At 37.3% G+C, this 25,052-nt stretch overlaps 2 protein-coding genes across 2 annotated transcripts in view; one reads left to right on the top strand and one right to left on the bottom strand.

Annotated features, from left to right (window-relative positions):
- Positions 1–49: 49 nt before the first annotated feature.
- On the bottom strand, positions 50–11,342 carry LOC137009809 (4-galactosyl-N-acetylglucosaminide 3-alpha-L-fucosyltransferase 9-like). Its single transcript, XM_067372348.1, has 3 exons — positions 11,311–11,342; positions 10,690–10,774; positions 50–3,378 (listed from the first exon to the last, which is right to left on the bottom strand). Exons 2-3 carry the CDS (start codon positions 10,694–10,696, stop codon positions 2,297–2,299), a joined length of 1,089 nt encoding a protein of 362 aa, XP_067228449.1. The 5' UTR covers positions 10,697–10,774; positions 11,311–11,342; the 3' UTR covers positions 50–2,296.
- A 6,457-nt stretch (positions 11,343–17,799) lies between these two features.
- The window catches only part of aatka (apoptosis-associated tyrosine kinase a), a 58,318-nt gene continuing 51,065 nt past the window's right edge, over positions 17,800–25,052 (top strand). Inside the window, exon 1 of the mRNA XM_067381446.1 lies at positions 17,800–18,374. Within this exon, the coding sequence (XP_067237547.1) occupies positions 18,284–18,374 (91 nt within the window). The 5' untranslated portion in view covers positions 17,800–18,283. The remainder of the gene's footprint in view (positions 18,375–25,052) is intronic.

The following is a 25,052-nucleotide window of genomic DNA, read 5'->3' as shown; positions in this document are numbered from 1 at the left end:
AATGTATCCAGTGAAGAAATGGATCAACATCTTTCAGCTTGTTGTACACATATTTTTATTAGGACATTAGGACAAGAAGCAGCAAGGAGCGCTCAGCGCCTGACACTCTTTGCATGGTAACCAGATACATTGTGAACGGAATTCTGCAAAACCACAGTAGAAACTTCAAATTATCATGCAATGCAATAAAATAGCTTCTCTTCCCTGCAAACGATGCAGGTATCGGTATTAAAGGTGCCATTGAATTGAAAATTGAATTTACCTTGGCATAGTTGAATAACAAGAGTTCAGTACATGGAAATGACATACAGCGAGTCTCAAACTCCATTGTTTCCTCCTTCTTATATAAATCTCATTTGTTTAAAAGACCTCAGAAGAACAGGCGAATCTCAACATAACACCGACTGTTACGTAACAGTCGGGATCATTAATATGTACGACCCCAATATTTGCATGTGCCAGCTCATGTTCAAGGCATTACAAAAGGGCAGCCAGTATTAACGTCTGGATCTGTGCACAGCTGAATCATCAGACTAGGTAAGCAAGCAAGAACAACAGCGAAAAATGGCAGATGGAGCGATAATAACTGACATGATCCATGATATCATGATATTTTTAGTGATATTTGTAAACTGTCTAAATGTTTTGTTAGCATGTTGCTAATGTACTGTTAAATGTGGTTAAAGTTACCATCGTTTCTTACTGTATTCACAGAGACGAGCCGTCATTATTTAAATTATTAAACACTTGCAGTTTGTATAATTCATAAACACAACTTCATTCTTTATAAATCTCTCCAACAGTGTAGCATTAACCGTTAGCCACGGAGCATATAACCAAAGTCCCTTTAAGACAAGTCATTTCACTCGGCGGCCATCTTTGAAACGCCTCTCGGGCATCCTGGGCATCATGCAATCTCTTTGAATGCGGAAACATCAGATTCTCCAAAACTGTTCGTCAACCTTATGATTAAATGTGATATTTGAAATCACCAATGAAATCTAACAACAACCGACTCATAAATTTAGTTTCTAAACGCTCGAATCATGACAAAAAACTCTATTTTTTTCAGGCTGGATCAAGCTAATGCGCATGTGCAGACCTAAATGCGCGTCTCTTCGGAGGCGCGCGTCTGACTGTTTCTATAGAAACCGGTGATTCTAACGACCGCTGAAGTGACGCAAACACTTTACCAGTCGGCGATTGGCTCTTGGCTTTAGAAGGCGGGACTTATTCCGCCATATTGCGCGTTACACTTTCTCCCATTCAAAACAATACGAGTGACACGTCTTGTGTTATTCTATCGTCTTTGATATAACCTCAAACTCATTCAGAATCAAATGTAAACATCCAAATAAATACTATACTCACATGATCCGATATGCTGCATGACGAACACTTTGTAAAGATCCATTTTAAGGGTTATATTAGCTGTGTGAACTTTGTTTATGTAGTGATAGAGTCGAGAGCTTGGGAGGGGGAGGAGAGCGTGAGCAATTAAAGGGGCCGCAGCCTGAATCGGCGCATTTCTAATTATGCCTCAAAATAGGCAGTTTAAAAAAATTAATAAAAAAAAATCTATGGGGTATTTTGAGCTGAATCTTCACAGACACATTCAGGGGACACCTTAGACTTATATTACATCTTGTGAAAAAATGCTCGATGGCACCTTTAAATTCAGAATCAGTAGCAGAGGGCGATCCTCCTAAGATGGAGGCACAGCCCCAGCATGCAACGCGGCGTGATGTAGCTTCACATTCTCTATATCGATAAGGGGCATGTTTCTGCATTTCTGAGGTTGTTGTGATCGGAACAACTTTAAAGTCTGGCGCTGCGTCCAAATATGCCTACTTACATACTAGTGTGTGAAAAAAAGTAGGTGAAAAGTACCCTGATGACCTACGACCAAAGTGTGCATTCGATGGACACTTTACTATCCCTAGGTCACGGAAGGGGATTTGAGAATAGATGTGAAGCGACAATGACAACATGGCGGATATAGTAATTCATTCACATACACACATTCATAATATAGAACATAGTTTTTAAATGGTTGCAAAGTAAGTTTCAAACCAAGTGTAGTACCTACTATACAGTATGTGATTTTGGGCGCAGCATGGTAGTTTGTGATCCTCAGTCTTTTAATGTGTGATGCCTATTTTTCTCTTTGAAAATCTGTTCAGATTTAAAAGTCCTGTAGTTTATTCCAGCCTTTAAATTGTACAAAATTAAAGGTGCAGAGCATTGTTTTGGCAATAGCAAAAGCAATACAGTCACAAAAAGACACCCATGACCTTTACGTCCCATTATTGATGGGATCCCAGTACCATTTGTTAAGGTTTCCAAAAAACTGGTAGTCTTTCTTTGTCCGTATGTAATGACAGGCACGGCATGCATGCTCTTGGGGATAGTTAACAAGTTTGACTTCAAAGTGTTTTCGCCACTGAAAATACTTTTTATATTCTTCAATATTCTTATCCAGTGACAGCAGGTGTTCAGCCAGTTTCTGAGGGCTGGAGAAATCCTTGACGTGGATGAATGCATCTCTTGGCACAAACCTTTCATATATGTATCTTGGAGCCCCAAGAGCCACTGGCACTGATCCGAGTGCGAGGGGATTGAACAGCTTTTCTGTCATGTAGTCATAATGATGGTCTGTGTTCTCAAATGACAGATAGAACTTACATCTGGTTAATATTTCATTGTATTGTGAATTATTTACTATTTTTCCAAAATGACGCCCAAGAGCATAAATGTCGATGTGTTTTTTTAGCTCATTATAGTATTTTATCCTTTCATGCTTCCCATTCCAGTTGCTCACAATCCAGCAAACTAACTTGTCCTTTTTGTCCAGAACTTGTGGAAATATCTTATCCTCGGTATCTTCAGTTTTAAGCACAATATGTTCACGAACAACAATATCAGAATCCCGTCTGTAATTCAGTGTCACATTAAACAGGTTCTCCAGACCGTTGAGTCGTCTCGTGTTTTGTGGAGACTCAAAGTGCATCCATATCCATTTCTGGAAGAAAGGCCGTGGTTTTGTGGGTAAATTTGACAAGTTGCGTTTAATTTCTTTGTGATTTATCAGTACTGCATGAGCCTCGCTGTAGAGATCTCTGTCTACTGTTAAGTAACAGCCGTCTATATTATATAAGGTACTGCAAGAATTTAAGTTGAATTTTATTCCAAATGGCCAAAACCATATGAGCAGGATCGTGTTGTTTTCCAGAGGCTTGTCTTTGGATGCTGTAAACGTTATTGCTGTTTGCGATTCTTTATAATAATGGCCAGGGAATTCAAATACAAAAAATATGTTCAATCCAACAGAGAAAATAAGAAGCAAACATTTGGGTTGAAGTACACTTTGGTTATCATCTGTGGAGAAAGAGAAATAAGGATTATTAAAGACACTGTGGCATACTGCAGTCTCATAAATACTCTTAAAATATTATGGCAATGGACACAGCTTATAATGCCTTCATTGATTAACTCTTGAGCAGTGCTTCCCAACCCTGAGCTAACTCATTATAATTGCTTATAAAAAAAAAAGAAAAAAAAAAAAAAAGAGGATAAAATCGTTAGCTTTGTTTCCATCCTGTTTTTATGCAAATATTGGGATATGACATAAATAGCAGAGGAAGGAAATGTCAAGATGCGTATGAATTCTAAAAATACACATGATAAATGTATGTGCTTAATTGAGGTGAATATTTTTTTTATTCGATAAGAAGACATGCACATAAACTAATAAAGGTCATCAACTGCGCATACAGTGCATTTTTTTTGTGCAAGACAAAATATTACCTGAATTTACACAACTGGTGTAATTCAAACGTTTACAAAGGCTTGATTTTTAATCAATTTTTGTTGTTACCTGGATGACTGTTAACAATGTTGATGACTGTTGATAGTAATGTCCGTAAGTTAAATAGGAAAGGCATAGGACGTAGCGTAAGTGTTTTGAACTGGAATAGTTTTCTTCGTAACTTGAATACAGAAGAATCAATTCGCTTCAGAAGGACTTTATTAACCCCCTGGAGCCATGTGGAATATGTTTGTGATGGATGGATGTGGATGGAGGCACTTCATGAAGAAAGTAATATACACTTAGGATGAGTAAAAAGCTGAGGATGAGTAAAGCTTGGGGTAATTTTCATTTGAAAGTGAACTAATCCTTGTGTGCTTAAACATCATGCTTATTTTTAATTCTCAAAGTAACATTTCAGCAATTTATGCAAAAACAGCATGCAAACTAACTTGACATGGTTTTGTTTGGTAATACAGCTTGACCCATCAGACTAATATCAACAGTGAACACCATGTTCTACATTTTTTTGCTTACTTCCTGTTTTTAGTATATCCACACTTTTCTTAAAACAATAGAGGAAGGATTATCTTATTCTGGCATTAAAGTAACAAAGAATATTGAAGTAGGAAACATTATCAACACTTCAACAAAAAATGAATAATGTGCAAGAGAAAATAAAAGAGAACTACAGGATCACTGAAAAAGTGGCATTTGTAAAATGTATGGCAGAAGTAAATAATTGTTCTGCTTAAACTGAAAGCTTGCAGAAATATTCTATAATTGTCTTAAAACATTGAAAAAACAGTACTTGTAGCATATGCTAAATCAGTCTACGTATTTTTCCATCCTTATCATTATAGACTTGAATAATGGAATTGTCCCATACAGGTAGTTCAGTGAATGCAACATTGATTATCTTGTTTTTACTCATAATGTCACAGGTTAGACATAAATCCCAGAAGGACCCTTCTTATCTGGGCAGCTCTATTATTGCAACACACTCCATGATGGTGAAGGAAATCACACAATAAGAAGGTTGATATCCTATCAGGAAAAGTGGTTGGCAACAGCTGGTCTGGACTGGAACGTTTATGGCAGGATGTGGCAAAGATTTCAAAAGAGATCCAGAATAGGGATATAGGGTGAGGAAGCATGTAGTTCCAAATGTTGGGAAATGAGTTGAGGAGAGATTATCATTTTCTGACGCACTAAAGTAATTTGAAGTAGAAATTTAAAGAATTCTTAAGTAGAAAATATTAGGATTTCAACAAAATAAAAATTATAATGTGCAAGAGAAAATATAAGAGAAATATAGCTGTGAGCAGCAAAGGGTTCAAGCACTTTAAGTCTTTTAAGCTACAGAAAAGGTATATTTTATTTAGAAAGCATGTAAACACTTAGATCATAGATGGAAAATACCATTTACAGCAAATCCAGGCAATTTACTGAGGAAAATATTTTAAAGGTTTTTCTTTTGACAGTTATATCACCATCTATTGCCCGATCTCCACCACTTTTTTAGGTTTCCTGCCAATAGTGTGTCCATACATATGCATGTCAAATTTTGTGAAAATATCTCATTTCATTTTAAAGTTGAAGACCCTATTTCACAGACAGGGCTTAGCCAGGATTAGCACTTAGTTCAATTAGGATATTTATATCTTTTATTAATGTACACTAGAAAAGAAAAAAAAAACATTACTGATGTACATCTTGAGACAAAACAATAGCACTGACATACATCAGTATAAGTTGCTTTCAGTTAAAACAGCTCAAACATGTGTTTTAGTCACGGACTAGCTTAAGCCTTGTCTGTAAAACCAGGGGATAGACACTTATATATATGAGAGCATAAGAAATGACCCATGGGCGAATTTGATTGGATTTGTTTTTGCCATTTCCTATCAAAATTTTGACACTTGGGCATTAGCTTTTAGCTATCAACCTCTGTTTCTGAATTTCCTATGGTGGTTTCATCTCAATCTACTAACAGTTTCGAAGATATTCATAAAAGTTTTCTAAGTGCTAAATCACAATATAGCCCAAACCATAAGGTGAAACGGTTTGGTATTGTTAGACTCGGCAAGGATTCAGAAGTCTAAGGTGGTGACTCCCATTAAAATAAGTAGACCACACCCAAAGTTTTAAGCATTTGAAAATGTAATTTTACCACAAAGTGGTGCTGACATGAAACTGCTGGCATTGGCCTCCATTAACCTTGTATAATAGGTGCTCAAATTTCATTGGTTTATGGCGGTCATGTTTTTCGAGATGTGTCAATGTTCATATAGACAGTTGTGGCCCCTCGGACAGAGACATTGCATGCCAATTTTCAAGTCGATCAGACTAACAGTGAAGGAGTTATAGCCGTTTTTATGTTTTTGTCCTGTTATAGCACCACAAAAGTGGCCAGTCGCTGCGTCTTTTCACGTGACCACAGCATGAGTTCTTATGTAGGTGTGCTGATTTTTGAAAATATCTCATTCCGCTCACGAGCCATTTTAGTAAAATTTGCTCCACCCACCTCAAATGCTTTGGTGGTCCTTAGGGGCCGTGAATCAGAATTTAATTTTTTTTTTGATAACTATTGACAATCAGACTCTAGAGATACAGAGAGATAGACAAAAAAATCTCTCTTTAAGAGCCGATAAAATCTGATTTTGTATGCAAAAAGAATTATTGTGCTACACATTTGTTTTCAGAGACATAACACGTTCAGATCAAGCCATCAACGTTCTATAGATCTGAGGTGGCAAGCAGTTGCTAATTACATCTTCCTACGACTCATACAGTATGATGTAATCACGTCCTGTGCACTATGACCCCATGGCTTGTCACATGTGGTGACGTCACAAGCCGCGACATTTCACTGCCATTTGCTGTACATGCTAATCTGCTGCATTCTACTTGTAATTTTCTCTGTTGCTGAGTCATTTATCTTTCATACATACACACAAATGCAAAATTACATATGCAAGCACATTCACACACACGCTGGCGTGTTGTTATGCCTGCACGCCGACATTGAAAACAGAATTACGTGGACACGGAGGTTTTGGAGCTACAATTCGTTTCCGATGAAGATGAACTGTCTGCTCAGCTGCTCTTGAAACCTCAGTTTCTAGTCGGGACGAAGCCGTCTTTCTTGAAGGAATTGATCAGTAAGTATTCATGAAATATGCTTTGCTTTTGAGTTAGAGAATAAATGAAACCAGCATAGAATGAACATGCATAGAATGAGTGCATGATGCACCATTTACTGTTGTCATTTCCATATTGCTTTTGTGCCAAATACATCTAACTTGCTTACTAACTAACTTACTTACCATTTTACTTACCTTCTTTGTTGTAGTGTTGAAGATGTTGGAGAGCCATTGGAGCCCTCAGAGCCACCCTGAACCTCAGAGCCATCCGTGCCAGTTTGCAGAGGAAGAAGTTATGATCGGAGAGCTAACACCAGAGGCTACAGAAGTCGGAGCCAAAGGTCCCATGGCAAGGGCTCTAGATTAGAGACTGCCCCTTATCATTGTGGTAGGTGGAAAACGGAAAAGGACCTTGATCATTTGCCTCGATCCCCACTTCAGGAATACTTCCAGAAAACATTATCGGTGAACACAATCCACCGTGCCATTCGCCGTTGCCGGCTAAAACTCTATAGGTCAAAAAAGAAGCCATATCTAAACATGATCCAGAAGCGCAGGCATTTTCTCTGGGCCAAGGCTCATTTAAAATGGACTGTGGGAAAGTGGAAAACTGTTCTGTGGTCAGACGAATCAAAATTTGAAGTTCTTTTTGGAAAACGGATGCCATGTCATCGGGACTAAAGAGGACAAGGACAACCCAAGTTGTTATCAGCGCTCAGTTCAGAAGTCTGCATCTCTGATGATATGGGGTTGCATGAGTGCTTGTGGCATGGGCAGCTTACACATCTGGAAAGGCACCATCAATGCTGAAAGGTATATCCAAGTTCTAGAACAACATATGCTCCCATCCAGACGTCATCTTTTTCAGGGAAGACCTTGCATTTTCCAACATGACAATGCCAGACCACATACTGCATCAATCACAACATCATGGCTGCATAGAAGGATCCGGGTACTGAAATGGCCAGCCTGCAGTCCAGATCTTTCACCCATAGAAAACATTTGGCGCATCATAAAGAGGAAGATATGACAAAGAAGACCTAAGACAGTTGAGCAACTAGAAGCCTGTATTAGACAAGAATGGGACAACATTCCTATTCCTAAACTTGAGCAACTTGTCTCCTCAGTCTCCAGACGTTTGCAGACTGTTATAAAAAGAAGAGGGGATGCCACACAGTGGTAAACATGGCCTTGTCCCAACTTTTTTGAGATGTGTTGATGCCATGAAATTTAAAATCAATTTATTTTTCCCTTAAAATGATACATTTTCTCAGTTTAAACATTTGATATGTCATCTATGTTGTATTCTGAATAAAATATTGAAATTTGAAACTTCCACATCATCGCATTTTGTTTTTATTCACAATTTGTACAGTGTCCCAACTTTTTTGGAATAGGGTTTGTAGAAAAAAAAGGCACAGATGCACAGATGAGTATGAATGTCTGCACAGAATACAACCTCTATATGACAGTTTACGTGTAGCCTGCAAAGCTGTCTAGTACACCCTGACAAAAATCTGATGAGCACATGGGTAGCCACCAAAGCCAGAATCAGCCTGAATCAGTAAATAAATAAGCCAACAAAGTGGGGAATGAAACTTTTTGTGCTGTGTGATAATAGTGGCTACACAGTGGATTTCAATATTTACACAGGGAAATCCAGTGTTGCAAGTGGGAAGGGACTTTCATTTCATGCTGTGATGTCACTGAAAGGATTTCTTGGCATCTGGATATCACATTTGCTGTGAACATTTGCACACAATTTTTATACCAGCCCAGTACTCTTCCAGCACCTTTATAACCTGGGGTTTGGAAACTGCGGAACCATCAGGGACACAAGAATTGGTGTCCCAAACACCAGTTTGGTGATTGATAGCTGGTGGAATAGGTTTCACCAGGACCACCAGACTTTGTGAGGCAGAGGAAGCATTCCTCTTCTTCCACTTATGAAAGCGAGGTGGTGCCATGGAGTTCATAGTGCACACCTCAAAGAGAAACTGACTACACTGGGTGTGCTGCATGCATGTGCAAACTGCTAGAAAAGCCATGTTTTCTTGTTATTATTTTGCATTACGCTTAAATTGCAGTGACTCTGCTGGAAAGTGGTACAGGAAACACTGCTTACATTTTTATTTTTATATAATTATGGGATAATTCAGGGGTGTAATGCTTTTTCTTTAGGTGGCATTTTAATATTCCATAATGCAGATACAGATGGATCAGAAGATCCAGATGCCGAAAGAATGACAGCTACATTGTATATATTTATACATTCAAAACTAAAATCATGAAATATCTGAATATTCAAAAAGAATATCAGACCATATATCAGTATTCACCACTGAATTATTAGCCATCTTTCTGGCTCAACAGTGTACGGAGTCAATGGCTGCTTTTACGAGCTTACAGAGTGGAAAATCTGCAACACAATAAGATATACGAACTATTACACAGTCTGTGCAGAATAAGGCACTTATGGCTAACAGTAAATTTCCTTTGGTTGTCAGCACATGTAGGTGTGGAAGGAAATCAGGAAGTAGACTGGCAAAGAAGGCCCAGAAATCAAATCACAAGTTGAAAAGGCATCAATAAGTAAAGCTGAAATCAAGAGACTAAAAAGAAATGGGATAAATGAATAAAAGGAAGACATTTATACCAGGAGTGTGTCAGTGTTGAGAGAATTAGACATGGCGACTGTTGCGTAACAGTCGGTGTTATGTTGAGATTCGCCTGTTCTTCAGAGGTCTTTTAAAGGGATAGTTCACCCAAAAATGAAAATTTGATGTTTATCTGCTTACCCCCAGCGCATCGAAGTATACAAGTGACTTTGTTTCTTCAGTAGAACACAAATGATGATTTTTAACTCCAACTGTTGCCGTCTGTCATTCAAATAATGCTAGTGGATGGGAACTTCTACTATAAGAGTTAATAAAACTTGCATAGACAAGTCCAAATTAAACCCTGCGGCTCGTGACGACACATTGATGTCCTAAGACACGAAACGATCGATTTGTGCGATAAACCGAACAGTATTTATATAATTTTTTACCTCTAATACACCACTATGTCCAACTGCATTCATCACTTGATTCGTTTGGTCTGATCGCGCTCTGACAGCGGCAGTGATGTCTCCCGCATATACAATAAAGAAATTGTAGTCTGCCTCGACCCATATTCCACTCCAAAGTATATTTTAGAATGAGCTCATCCCCAAAATGGCTTAATTATCATAGAGAAGAAGAAAGTCAACTGGTATATTGTTTATGTACCATTTGGTTGATCAAATCCTGAGCAAATGGTAATCAATTGTAGAATGGGAATGGGTGTGGGACACAGAGAACCATCTCAGACAGTGAGGTGTCACAACTTCATTAACATACAGACCACAACAGGTAAAACATGAGAAACTACATTTACATCAAGAGTGGTAAACTGTAAACAGGATAAAAGGTTTGAGATTTGGATGTTCTGGGTTCATTCCCACTCCGATGAACCCAAGGTGCTACGTGTACTTTGTCACTGCTACGCTGCAATAAACTTCTTCATCGAGATCTTCAACCTTCAGTCCTCATCATTTTTTCTTACACTAATTTAGGTGAAGGTGAAAAGAATAATGATGGTGTTTGTGCTTAAATCTCATGTGTAAGTTTAATTCTCAAAGTACCAACAACTTTTTTTTTTTTTTTTTTTTTTACAATTTATGCATAAGAAAGTAAAAACAGCATGAAAACTTACTTGACATGGTTCTGTTGGGGAATACAGCTTGACCCAGTAGAGACTAATATGCACAAACTGAAGACCGGTTGTTTCAAATAGCTGTCTGAGAGAATGAAGACAGCGATCTTAGATGAAGTGATCAACACAGCAATGACTTAGCAGTACCCACCCTTGAAACACAAGTACTTAAAACATACAGTATGCAAAAATAATGGATGTATTTTACCGTTTCTTTGACATGGTTACATGTCTCTTATAACCTAAAACAATGACCCCTACAATCTAATTTCCTTATTTTTTAATGCGCAAGTATCTATTTCCTATGTATGTGTCAGACTTCCAGGTTATTAAGGGCTACAAGCATAACAAAATGCATTAAACAGTAAAACTACTTTGTGCCACAAACCAGTGTGTTGATGAATACATTAATTCTTTAAAGTCATGTGATAGCAAATACCAGTTTGCCCAATCAAGCAGCATAACAAGCTGATTCTGTACAGCTAAAATAACTGGAAGCAAATGACCCTCAGTCACTTCACAGATGCTACATAAAAACATGACCTGAAAATATGTAGGATAGATGCACTGGATTAAATTGTACCTATTGCTAATATAAAAGAAGAGCACTGTAAATCTAACCTTTCAGTCCAATGCAGATGTCCTGTTCTCAAGCAGAGATCCAGTGAACTGTTGTGTCACATCATCGGCTAACCAGTTGGGCAGTTACACGTTTTTTTGCAGCGTAATGATCAGTTGCTCAATCCAGTAGCCACATTTTGAATAGGCATGAATAGGTGAATTTGAATAATGTTAATTACTGGATGCCGTTTTTTTTTTTTTTTTTTTACATGAAATTTACAGTAATTATAATATTGATTCTTATTCTTATTCTTAATATTGAATGATTTTAAGTGGATACAATGAAGTCTTTACATAGAGAAAGCTGGCTGTGTGTCAGGAACAACAGGAGTATCTTATTATTGCTGTTAATACAGTATGATACTAATAATGGTACATATAATGAAGTTTATAAACTATGCATTGCATGTGTGTGTGTTTGTGTGCTTTAGCCAAGCATTCCCATAATGCATCTCATATCCTTGTACTCGTTATGTCAGATGAAATGCACATGAATCAAGCATTCTCCATTAGTTCAGACAAGCCTCGTAGTCAAGCTCCGCTATCAGCTGATCTGATTTCTATGGACTCAATTGGAAACTCTCAAATAAGGCGCATTACTTAAACGCAGCTTCCGTCTGTCTGCTTTCTGGCTGCTTCCACTGTACGCTGCTTGCAACCCACCTCCTCCCCAAGCTCTTCCTTAAACTTGTGTTTCACTTAATCAGTGTCATTCTGTTGTCATTGATGCATGCTCTGTTCTCAATAAGGGGATTTTGTGCTGCTCTCACAGTTAAAGGTGATAAAGAGGATCTTTTCGTCGACTGAGAAACCAAAGACTGTTACTGAGTTTTTGAAATGAGCGCATGCGAACAACCCCCCCTCCTTTCTTGGGAACGCCTCCCAAAACTCGTGAACACTCGTGTTAGTGGATTCATTATGTCGGACTCACCGCAGGTAACTCATAATCTGCAGTTGTTACTCCTGTCTCCGGACAAAAACATTGCATGCGGCGCCTGTTGAGTGTGGAAAGTTACTGGAGCGCGCAGCCGCGCTCGTCTCTCACAAGGAACGTCACGGCAGTGACTGACAAGCCAGAGGGCCAATCGTTTAAGCGATGATCGCGTAAACTTTTGGCTGATGTTTTTAAGGCCCTACCTCATGCACAGATGATGTATATTAATATTATTCCTTTCAGTGCACCTAATAAATAGTCTTGTATCAGTTAGTAAAGACAGTTTCAAGTAATATTGCAAAAATGTATAAAAAAAAAACATCCTCTTTAGCACCTTTAAAAATGGGAGGTTGTCCCCAGAAGCTGCTGCTGTTCCCGGTCTTGGCTTTCATGGAGCTCATGAAAAGGACTGGGAATTTAGAACAGAGCCATACTGCCAAATGTAACTTCAGCAAAATATGCCAATAAAAAATTGACTAAAAAGTTTGTCTAATTTTTTTACTTCAGTGGTCCTGACTGAACTATATTTGGTTAATGTTATGAGCAGCAGCTATGCTAATTGTTCTACATAATATGAAATATTATGCTTAATAACTGCTAGTTTGAACGATCTTGGGACGTGACCTAGACATAAAGACGAGTTGATAATATTGAGAAAAGGCTCTTCTGCTAGTTCTTTAAGTAGTTTAGTGGGTATTGGATCAAATAAACATGCTGTTGGTTTTGACACAATGATGAGTTTATTTAGCTCTTCCTGTCCTATAGTTGTAAAGCACTGAAAATGTTCTTGAGGGGCCAAATAACAATTCCAAACAAAACATTTTCCCAAAGTAAGGAAAAATCCTTATCAATGTGCTCAATAACAAAAAGGGACAAGTCTTTCCACAATATTTTAGAATAATGGCAAAGCCAAAACAAATGCACAATGGTCTCTGGGTGCTGTTTGCAAAAAGAACAATTTGTGTCAATATCTTTTTAAAATTTCTTTACGAAGGTATTAACACGATATTTTTGAAAACGATTGTAATTTCCGAATGTGAAAACGGTGACGCCATGCACATGCGTATATTACGTGTTTCCTCTATTCACCTTAAAAAAAATCTATCCACCTTATTTTTCAATGTGTTTTCTGTGAATGTGTGAGACTTCTGATTTATTAGCCGCTATAGGGAAATAACGAGAACATATCAAAGTGCGGTAAACTGTAAAAATAAGTTGGATGTGAGTGCTCTGAATGTATAGCCAGGAGTCTTTCTTCACAAATCGCCAACTACTTGTCTGACATGCATAATACAGCGTTTTTAGTCATTTAGTCGGATCCGTGTGAACGGGAATAGTTTTGATAACGTTGTCATGTGCAAAGAAAATACTTTTCCGTTTTTAGTGCATCGTTGTCGTGTAAACGTACCCTAATTTAAATCAGAAAAGACTACCAGATTACCCGTCTTGACTAATTGCTAGTAGGCTAGCACGTAAGTAACAACTAAAGGTAGCTACAACTTAGCCTAGTTTTGACGTAAATGAACACTTCCAATTTACGCACCACTAAATTTATTGTATTTAATTTATCTTATTTTTACCTTCTTTCCATGATAGCTGTAGTAATAAAGCATCCAAATTAAAGTAAAAACTTTATCTTTATTATAAGAAAAATGAGAAAAATGTACACATTTTTAAAAAATATTATTAGCATCTTGTATATTCTGTAAGGGTTATGCAAACTTATGAGCAGAGCTGTAGAAAAGAGCAATGTAAACAATCTGTATTACAGTCACAGGTTTGGAAAGACATTTAGGGTGAATAAATGATGAATTTTCCTTTGAAGTTCTTGGATAGCTTTGTCTTTAGAAGTCTGCTCACCTCTCTTTCTGTCTGTGTCTGAAAAAAAAATTTCAAAAACATCAACAATACAAAGAAAGAAGGCTACAGTTTTTCTGAGGTGAAAAATAAACTTGCCCTATACAGTAGGCATGCTTCCAGTTTTTATCTTGCTTTACTTGCTGTTTCCTGATGGGGGCACTGTATGACAGACAGTTCTGTATGCACTTCACATCCTTCAACCTTTCAACAATTAGTCAACAACATTAACAAGACAAATCTCGTTGTGTATTGTGATTTCCTTTCACAAACGTGAATATGGTATGAGAAATATCCTGGGGCCATGTTTTGGCTGGTCAGCAGTTGTAATTTGTCAGGATGTCATTTTCCTTAGTGATCAGTCAATTGAATTAAGCAAAGATGTCAGCATGTGGGTAACTCAGCAACTGCTGCTGAAATGAATGGCAATGCTAATGGTTTGCTTTCTCAAGATACATAATGCTGCATTCCAGAAAATTTGGAACATGGAATTCTGCCACCTCCTAATTAAAAAATAACTACTGGAATTATGTAGTTATTAAGCATTCACAAGCAAGATCTTCGACTTCTTAAAGGGTTAGTTCTCCCAAAAATGAAAATTATGTAATTAATTACTCACCCTCATGTCATTCTACACCCGTAAAACATTTCTTCATCTTCAGAACACAAATTAAGATATTTTTGATAAAATCCTCTATTGCCAGCAAGATAATTTACACTTTCAATGCCCAGAAAGCTACATATTTATAACAGTTAATGTGACTACAGTGGTTCAATCTTAATGTTATGAAGCAACAAAAATACTTTTTGTGCGTCAAAAAACAAAAAAACAAAATAATGACTTTTCAACAATATCTAGTGATGGCCGATTTCAAAACACTTGCTTTTACAAATCTTTCGAATCTAGTGGTCTGGATCACGTATCAAACTGCCAAAGTCACACTCCCAGTGGTGAACCATTGAAATTTTTAAACAAATGATGTAACAAAGCCTCGTTTACTAAAATCATGTGACTTTGGCGCTCCGAACCACTGATTCAAAACAAAAGATTCGTAAAGCTTTGAAGCAGTGTTTTGAAATCGCCCATCACTACATATGGTTGATAGTTGTTATTTTGTTTTTTTTGGTGCACAAAAATATTCTTGTCGCTTTATAATATTAAGGTTGAACCACTGTAGTCACATGAACTGTAAATATGTCTTTAGTAGCTTTCTGGGCATTGAAAGTGTTAATTATCTTGCTGTCAATGGAGGCTTCACTGAGCCATCAGATTTCATCAAAAATATCGTATTTTTTGTTCTGAAGATGAACGAAGGTCTTACAGGTGTGGAACAACATGAGGGTGAGTAATTAAAGACAAAATTTTCATTGTTGGGTGAACAAAACCATCCAGCTAGTAAGCCTTTGCAGATTGATTAACCCCAACTTTCATAAGATGAAACATTTAACATTATTTCCAATTCAGTGGTGACTAACATAACCATCAATATTTATTTTAGGTAAAACTTTATTTTGATAGTCTACTTTAGACATTCAACTTTGCAACCTGTCAACTACCAGTCATTAGAAAATTAGTAGACATTCTGCTTGATGTTTGATGATCCCCCAACACATATTCTACTGACTTTGCAACTACATGTCAACTTATTCTACAAACCCAAAGAAACTTAACAGTCTACTAATATGTGAGTTAGTTGACACTTAGTAGAATGTCTAAAGTGGACCATCGAAATAAAGTGTAACCTTATTTTTAAATAAGAATTCAGAGTTCCAGGCCTGGAACTCTTTGAGGTCAGACATCAGGTGTTGTTGTTAAATTTATGGTAAAAAGCCCCCCGGCAGTTTTATGGATTCAACCTAAATTTACAGTAAAATAACGTGTTTCATTAACTGATAATATCTAATATCTGTTTTGTACCTTTGTAATACACTGACAACCATCAAACAGAGTAGTGATGAGAGTCACATGATGAATCAAAGCTCATCACAAGCAGCTTTTCCACCAGCTGAAAAGGACAATACTAACACACATAAACACTAAACCTAACACACATGAAATAAAAAAAGCAATAAACATTCATTTAACAACATTAGATGTAACATAAAACCTTAATTTACATAACTGATTTGAAAAAATAAGAAGAAAGAGTTATTTCAATGAAAAAAAACATCAAATGTGATGTGTCACGCAGGGAATTATTGGAATGTCAATTTACGTTTTTTTTTTTTTTACTGTAAATTATGCAAGTATACTTGTTCTTTTTCACTTCCAAAAAACTGTTTATTTAACGGTATTTTCCTGTAAAATTACATTAAATGTATGGTTAGATTTATTACAGTTATTCCCCGTATATAGTACGAAATTAACAGTTTTTCACCGTAGCATTTTTACAGTTTTTTACCGTTAAAATCACAATCATTTTTATGTAACGACAATACTATACTATTATCAAGGCCGCAGTAAGCAATTCTTGTGTCCGGAACAGAACCTTCATCTTTATCCACCTCGGTAAAAAAAAAATTCTCCATTTTAACCTCTATTCGCCACCAGTTTGCTACCTGATGTCACCTGTTGGAGTTTGGGTTCGCCTTTGGCTTGCTTGGTTGGGGACACTTGACATTTGATATTCAACAGTGCTTTGATCTGCCTGCATTGACACCATTTTCTTTAAGAGCTGCTGTGCAGCCAAAATTATGTACCAGTTATCACTGTAAAGCTGCTTTGACAGTTCAGATAATTAACCTAATTAGCACAGGTGGAGAGCATTCAGTTAATCAACTCAACCAATGTCAAAAGGTATAAATTCAGCAGACTGACTTCTGTTCATCTGAGAGTTTATCAGCATCCCTCCTCCACCCCATCTCCTCACTTATAGTTCTATCTACTTTTACCACACCGGGGGGAGTACTCTGGGTTCGGGCCAAAATCCCGAGCTCAGAGCCCTCTCCCCGGACAGCATGCCAAATACGCATAACTTTACTCTATTTAATTATATGGATATGTGAACTCGTGAATCGGCATTGTAAAAAGTGCTATATAAATAAAGGTGACTTGACTTGACTTAAAAATGGCAATGGCTTTCCAGGCCCACTCCCTCTGCTAATCAGTCCGGGCCCCCCTTTAGTATGGGGCTAGGGACTAAAGGTCCAATTATCCCGTTTTGGCAGCCCTGTCACTTTATATCGCAATATAATAAAATAATAAATATTTAGATTTTTGTTCTGCCAACTTGACAGAGCCTAGGCTATATGTCATTTAGGGTTATAGTTTTGGAGTTGCCACCTTGCTTTTCAACCCATGTTTATTAAATGGTGGTAGTTCATCTTTAAAGGTATTTCCTGCTGACAAACCGATCTTAAAATGTTTTGCCGATTTCCTAGTCTGGTATGTTGACTGGTTTTAGCTGTATTTTTGGTCTCTTTCTGATGGTCAGGCTGTGAGACCATGCATCTTAAACCAGCTAAGACCCGCAAACCAGTTTAGACTGGTTCAAGCTGTTATTTTCAGCAGGGAATACCTATGTTGTAGTGTAGTAATAATTTCGTCAATAAAGCATTTTTTTTTTTTAATTATTTTTTTTTTTTTTACTTCCGATAGATCCGATTATGATCCGATTTTTTTTTTCCTTTACCAAATCCGTCACAGTGCTGATGATGTATGACGGCGCTCGCTCGCGCTCTCCTGTCTGTCACTGCCGCTGCAGCATTAATAATCCTCCTCTACACACTCCATCATACACAACGAAATAAACTGACCAGAGCTCTAAGTATATTAAACACTGCGTGTCCGAAGGGCACAGCTGGAGGCAAAGCAAAACATTTGCAGGAATGATACTGGACAACTGCCAGACACCAAAATCTTGGTGCATAGCCTGCACATGGAGAAAAAGCGACGCTAATAGGAGGTCTGCCCCGAGGAGCCTTCAGCAAACAGCCTGATGGACGAGGAGACACCGAGCTGTTTACACTGAAACGCGCTAAACGCAGAACAGAGACGAGCGGAAATGTTTCCCTGCATCTGTTTCTTAATCCGACGCATCTGAAGTGAGGCAGAGATGACGCGACGCGCGCGCTGTGTTTTATGATGTATCGGAGCACCGTCATGCCTAATTTTCTTTAATGAAGCGATTTTGTCTTTATTTACTGTACATTCGCTGTGTCCTGCAGTAAATCTGAAGCCTTATGAGGAGGATGAAAGCGTCGGTATTTGTCGTGGTCATGTCCTCGGTTTTATTTAATCCCAGTTTTGCCTTCAGTTCGCATTTCGACCCAGGTGAGTAAAACCATGACATATTCTGACCCGCAACCGCTTATTATTCATTAAATATGCGCTGATATAGATGCTACCACTGATGTGAAACAATATAGACTTTTATTTGTCATCATGAAATTGCCACATACATGTTTTAACATGTTTAACATGTAAACAAACACATAATAAAGGCCTAAATATATTTTTGCAAACAGTTTTTTTGGTAGAGATTATTTATTGCGTTTATATGAATTTGCTTCATATTTTTGCTCATGCTTCAATTAATAGGCTACTTTTCAATTATTTTCTAATTAATAATATATTTTTGATGCAGATTAAATGTATACATATATTCTGTTTGTTTGTGAATAATGCATTTATCAAAAGACAACCTGCATGTGTGTGCGCTTGCACATGCATGCATTATGCACTACAGAGGAAGAGTGTGTTTTGCACATTTGCATTCAAAGCTGACTTGGCATTAGTCAGCCAGAACTGTTGTGTTCCTCTTCTTGTGTGTCCTGTGTTCCCAAAGCAGTTGCATAAGGTCTGTGTGTTTGACATATCTGAGCACTGCTGTTTACTTCCTTGAGAAGTCAGCAGCCTGTGGTGTCTGTGAGGGTTTGTGGTTAAAGGCCGACCTATGACACTGAGATTCACGTGCACACCACTTTTGTGGCGTCTACTTCAACATAATGAGGAATCAAGCAGCTTAAAGCTCGCTCTGCATGTATGCCCGGTGAGAGAGACCCAGCCGAGCAGAACACAGTGGGGCGTCTTGGCTGAATGTCTGCAGTCGGATCGCACCGTTCATTATACAGCATGTGACGCATGTGCTGAGACCATGAAAAGCCGAGCGGCATGAATTAGGTTCACATAGGTGAGGAGAGAAATAGGTAGAGCCGTAAACAAAGCCAAAAGCATCCCTGGCTGAAGTGACATGCAGAATACTAATGAATCAGCTACTGTTCAGTTGAATCTGGGGTACGGAGAGAGTCAGATTCCTTTGCTGTTTCATTCTTGATCGCTCTTGGTTTTCACTGTGTCTGTGCTATGCACTTCGCATGCAGATCAGCATTTGAATGGCTCACTGATTGGGATGCTGTAACGAACTATTATGTAACGCTCACCGCTGTAATTAGATTGGGCGATATGAGGGCCACGGACACTCCCAATCACGACCGAGGAATTACGTCTGAAAAGATGCCTTGACTGGTGCTTGATTCAATTGTGCTCTTACATTCCTGCTTTCTGAGGGAACTTCCGCTAACCAGAACAGAATTTCTCTAATCTCTCTTGTGTGTGTAATGACAGTAAATCAGAACTAGCTGAAATGAGGATATGGGTTTCCAAATTTGATTCACAACAGTCCACCCTGGTTTGAGATGATAGTAGTGCAGGAAGGCCATAGGCTGTAATACACCTCACAAATTTTGGCCAGATTTTGCCTCGATTTGCAGTCTGGATGAGTTGACATCAGTTGCTGAAAGGCAGAGCCAGTCTGCAGATTTGAGCTTTCAAATTTCTATTTATGATGGGCACAGACTATAACAGACTTCAGACTATGATTTCATCCAGTTGGAGGATTTAAAACACGTTTGGTATTTTGAGCCGATTTTAAAACACATGCATATGTTTCTGTGTGAGTTTGTTATATTTAGAACACTGTAAACCCGAAAAAGTTGGCAAAACTCAAAAAATTTGAGGAAATCAGTCTCAAATTTTTAAGTTAAATTCAAAGTTTAAAGTGTTAGTTCACCCAAAAATGAAAATCCTGTCATAAATTACTCACCCTCACGCCGTTCCACACCCTTAAGACCATCATTCATCTTCGGAACACAAATTAAGATATTTTAGTTGAAATCCGATGGCTCAGTGAGGCCTGCATAGCCAGCAATGACACTTCCTCTCTCAAGATCCATTAATGTACTAAAATCATATTTAAATCAGTTCATGTGATTACAGTGGTTCAATATTAATATTATAAAACGACGAGAATATTTTTGGTGCGCCAAAAAAAACAAAATAACGACTTATATAGTGATGGCCGATTTCAAAACACTGCTTCATGAAGATTCGGAGCACAATGAATCAGTGTATCGAATCATGATTTTAATCGCGTGTCAAACCACCAAACTGCTGAAATCATGTGACTTTGGCACTCCGAACCGCTGATTCGTCACAAAAGATTCATAACGTTCCAAAGCTTTATGAAGCAGTGTTTTGAAATCGGCCATCACTATATAAGTCGTTATTTTGTTTTTTTGGTGCACCACTGAAGCATGCTGGGAAATAGAAATCCCAGCCCAGGTTCACTTAATCTTAAGGTCGTCTAAATTTGAAGAAATGAGTTCATAAAACTCAAAACAACAGTTCAGTTTACTTAAAATATATAAGTAAACGTCTGTGAACTTAAAGGAAAAAGAAAGTGCTAAATACTCATTTGTACTGAACTAATTTGTTTAATTTAAGTTTGTCCTACTCAAACCAATTAATTCTTTTGAGCATTAGGGTTTACAGTGAACGACTTTGTGATCCTCAGTTGTTCAGTGTATGATGCCCAGTTTTAACAAAGTTGTCAAGTGTATGATGCCTAGTGTTTTAAAATCTGATCATATTTTCAAAGTCGTGTAGTGCATTCCAGCCTTACGGCTGTAAAGATTCCCTTTTGCTTTATGAGGGCATATTTAGGGTGACTGTAGGCTGCCTGGGTGATATACATGCCCTAACAGGCTGGAGTCAGCAGCAATCTGTTACTCTGACTGGCCAAGTAATGGGATTGAGAATCAATGTTTCAGTGGCAGTGGATGGTGTGGCGTGCGACAGGAGCCTAATCAGTCTCCCACCCTCAGTATCTTGGACATATACAAGGACGTGGCAAAGTCATCCGGACTATAATGGTACAGGGCAGTTTGCTTCATCACATTACAGAGGTTTGAAAGTCAAGTGCTGTTTTTAAGGTTAGGACTGTATTAGTGTAATGTATGGGGTTGGGAAATGGATAAGAACTGGTTCCATCTTTCAAAGAATATCAGAGCCATAGCTGTGTTGGAAAGTGCTCTGCCATATGGTGCGGTTGCACTTTGGACAACCCGAGTTCGAGTCACGGCTTGAGCTGAGGTCCACGGTCCTCTCTCTCTACTCTCATAATTACTTGTATGTCCTCCTTCTGTCCTTTCTAAGTAAAGGCTAACATCCCCAAAATATAAAAAAAGAGTTAAAATCAATTGCAAATTCATGTTTAGTTTGATTGAATATGATTCACTCCATCACTGAATTGGTTACGTCATTAGCCATCTTGACATGAGCTAAGAAGTGTTACTGCCTAATGTATTAAAGCTTGTGAGACTTAGATTTACACTTCTATTCAAAAGTTTGGGGGCAGTTTTTTTTTTTTTTTTTAAGAAATTAATACTTTTATTCAGCAAGAATGCTTTAAATTGACCAAAAAATGGCAGTAAAGACACATATAACATTACAAAAATGTCAAATATTCAAATATATGATGGTTTCCAAAACAAATATGAAGCAGCACAACTGTTTTTAACATCGATAATAATAATAAATGTTTCTTGACCATCAAATCAGCATATTAGAATGATTTCTGAAGGATCACGTGACACTAAAGAAGAGTAATGATGCTGAAAATTCAGCTTTGACATCACAACAATAAATTACATTTGAACAGATATTCAAATAGAAAACAGTTATTTTAAAATGTTAATAATTTTTCTCAATATTGAGAAACTGTATACTGTATTATAAATAAATAAATTCAGGCTTGGTGAACATAAGAGACTTTCAAAAACATAAAAAATTCTTACTGATCCCAAACCATTGAATGGTAGTGTACAATTAGTGTCATTTTAGATTGTTATTCATTCTATTTAACAAAAAACAACAAAATAACTTTAACAAAGTACCAGAATTGTTCTGTGGAATCTGAACCAGGATCTTTACATTCCTGACAGTTTCCCATCCCTATGTTTAGGGTTGTTGTGTTAAGGAAAGAAATTACCACATCAAAGCATTCAAAGTTGGTCTGTTAGGGCAAGACTTCTTTTATTTGTCAGAATTTGTAGCCATGCTGCATTCTGATGGTTATTTACCACGCTGGGTTCTCAAAGCCAGGCTCTATTCATGCGTCCTATAAAGCCACATGCATCACGGATGTGGTTGGCCTGGAACTGTCTGTGAACTGGGCTTTACTGCTCTCCAGTCACAACAACAGAATCCTCAAACACTCTTAGAGGATGAGTGCTCAATACTTCAAGGCCTGGCTGTGGTCGCGACTGTTTACTCCAGTTTATGAGGAATTTGTTTTATCCCAGACTCTCTTTGATTCAAATTTTTCAGGTTTTTTTGTTTTATATGATAAACAAATAAGACCCCCTCACACACCTCAAGTGACCTGAAGTATTGTGTAGGGAAAATTTAACTCATGTGAAGTGCAAGATGAAGGTCGTATTTAGTATGTAATAAAAAGTTAAATTATTATTTGTAATAATCAAAATAAATGATTCTGGTTCATTAGTCTAGACTGTTTGTGGATAGCAAGCAACTTAGCGACTTGCATATGAAAGGAGATTAATATAAAATGTGCTGTCAGTGACTTCAACTGTGAGATTAAATTTTTTTAATTTATTTTTTTTCATATTTTTTTTGGAGATGGATGCTTGAAATAAATGGTGCTGATTTTGTAGGTATATTTTGTTCTCTTTTGTCTGATGAAATTTAGGTTTGAGTGTTCTCTGCTATGAACGTGCAGATCAATACTGAGTTGATAGACCTATTATTTATTGTGTGAGTCTACATCTTCTGTTGCTTTGCTGAAGAAATGCATGTGCAGGTCCTCACTAACATGGTGATGGAAGGTGTTATACACCTGTGCACAGAATCAGCACCATGGACAGGGCCATGTCTAAATGTAAGATTTATATTGAATAACATGGCGAATTGCTAAAGTTCAGAGAGTCAAAGGAATGTAATTCAAAAGCAAAAAGCTACATTTCAGGCCTCTTTAAAACCATAAATAAAATCAATAGATTTAAAACCAGTACCTGAAGAAATAAAGATTCTGTCATCATGTCATTCCAAACCAGAATGACTCTAATTCCTCTTCTGAACTTCGATGAAGACATTATTAAAGGTGCCCTCGAACCAGATTTTACAAGATGTAATATAAGTCTAAGGTGTCCCCTGAATGTATCTGTGAAGTTTCAGCTCAAAATACCCCATAGATTTTTTTTTTATTAATTTTTTTAGCTGCCTATTTTGGGGCATAATTAACTATGCACAGATTCAGCGCGTGGCCCCTTTATATGGCGCGCTCCCTGAAGTTGTGTTTATGAATTATACAAACTGCAAGTGTTTAATAATGAAAATAACGACGGCTCTTGTCTCCGTGAATACAGTAAGAAACGATGGTAACTTTAACCACATTTAACAGTACATTAGCAACATGCTAACGAAACATTTAGAAAGACAATTTACAAATATCACTAAAAATATCATGATATCATGGATCAAGTCAGTTATTATCGCTCCATCTGCCATTTTTCACTATTGTTCTTGCTTGCTTACCTAGTCTGATGATTCAGCTGTGCACAGATCCAGACGTTAATACTGGCTGCCCTTGTGTAATGCCTTGAACATGGGCTGGCATATGCAAATATTGGTGTCATACATATTAATGATCCCGACTGTTATGTAACAGTCAGTGTTATGTTGAGATTCACATGTTTTTCGGAGGTCTTTTAAACAAATGAGATTTCCACAAGGAGGAGGAAACAATGGAGTTTGAGACTCACTGTATGTCATTTCCATGTACTGAACTCTTGTTATTCAACTATGCCAATATAAATTCAATTTTTCATTCAAGGGCACCTTTAATGTTCTCTTATCACTTTTGTCCATCCATTGAAAGTCTCAGTAATGTCGATTTTCTTGTGATCCATATGAATTGAGCAGTTTAATCCAAGTCAAAATTGCCTTATTTAATGGTTTTAAGTTTTGATGTGTACTATTAATAATATTTTGTTTTCTGTTTATAATCTTGATGTTACAGTTTTATTGGATATTTAACTATGCATGATAATTTCCTTTACATCACCTTTGTCATCTAAAACTCACACTTAAAATGAATCTTTAAAATAAAAAATAGTAATAATAAAAAACACTTTTTAATGTAATATTTAGCAAATATCAAATATAAATTTTAATTTACATAATGTTGCGATGCTTAAATTCACTAGAAGCAATTAAAAATGATTGATTTTAGTTATAGTTGTACTCTGTTTACTATAGAACAGCATACTATCAGTCATTTATCAGTTATTGGCCATAACATGAAAATATTTATTGTCTTGTCGGAATGAGGTAGAATTATAATATCAGCACATTTCTAGATTCTTTAGACTAGACATGGATTTCCTTGCATTTTTGAAGCACTGGCACATCGATGGACATCTACAGAACCATAGAAAAAGCTTTTCCAGCATCATATTTTGAAGTTCTCCTATGATATCAAGCCATAAATATGTTTCAGAACTTTTATGGAGTCCATGTGAAGTATTGTGATATTACATAGAGAGAAATACAGACAACACTCTTGAGCAGTAGTGCAGGAAGAAAGGATGCTGCCTTTGCTGTCCTTCTGGCTTATATTGTTCCTCACAGTGCCGAACAGTTTTAAGCCAA

The sequence above is a fragment of the Chanodichthys erythropterus genome, chromosome 3 (genome assembly GCF_024489055.1).
Source record: "Chanodichthys erythropterus isolate Z2021 chromosome 3, ASM2448905v1, whole genome shotgun sequence".
NCBI lineage: Eukaryota > Metazoa > Chordata > Actinopteri > Cypriniformes > Xenocyprididae > Chanodichthys > Chanodichthys erythropterus.
The sequence above is the reverse complement of the archived record's forward strand: the minus strand, read 5'-3'. Positions and strand labels throughout refer to the sequence as shown.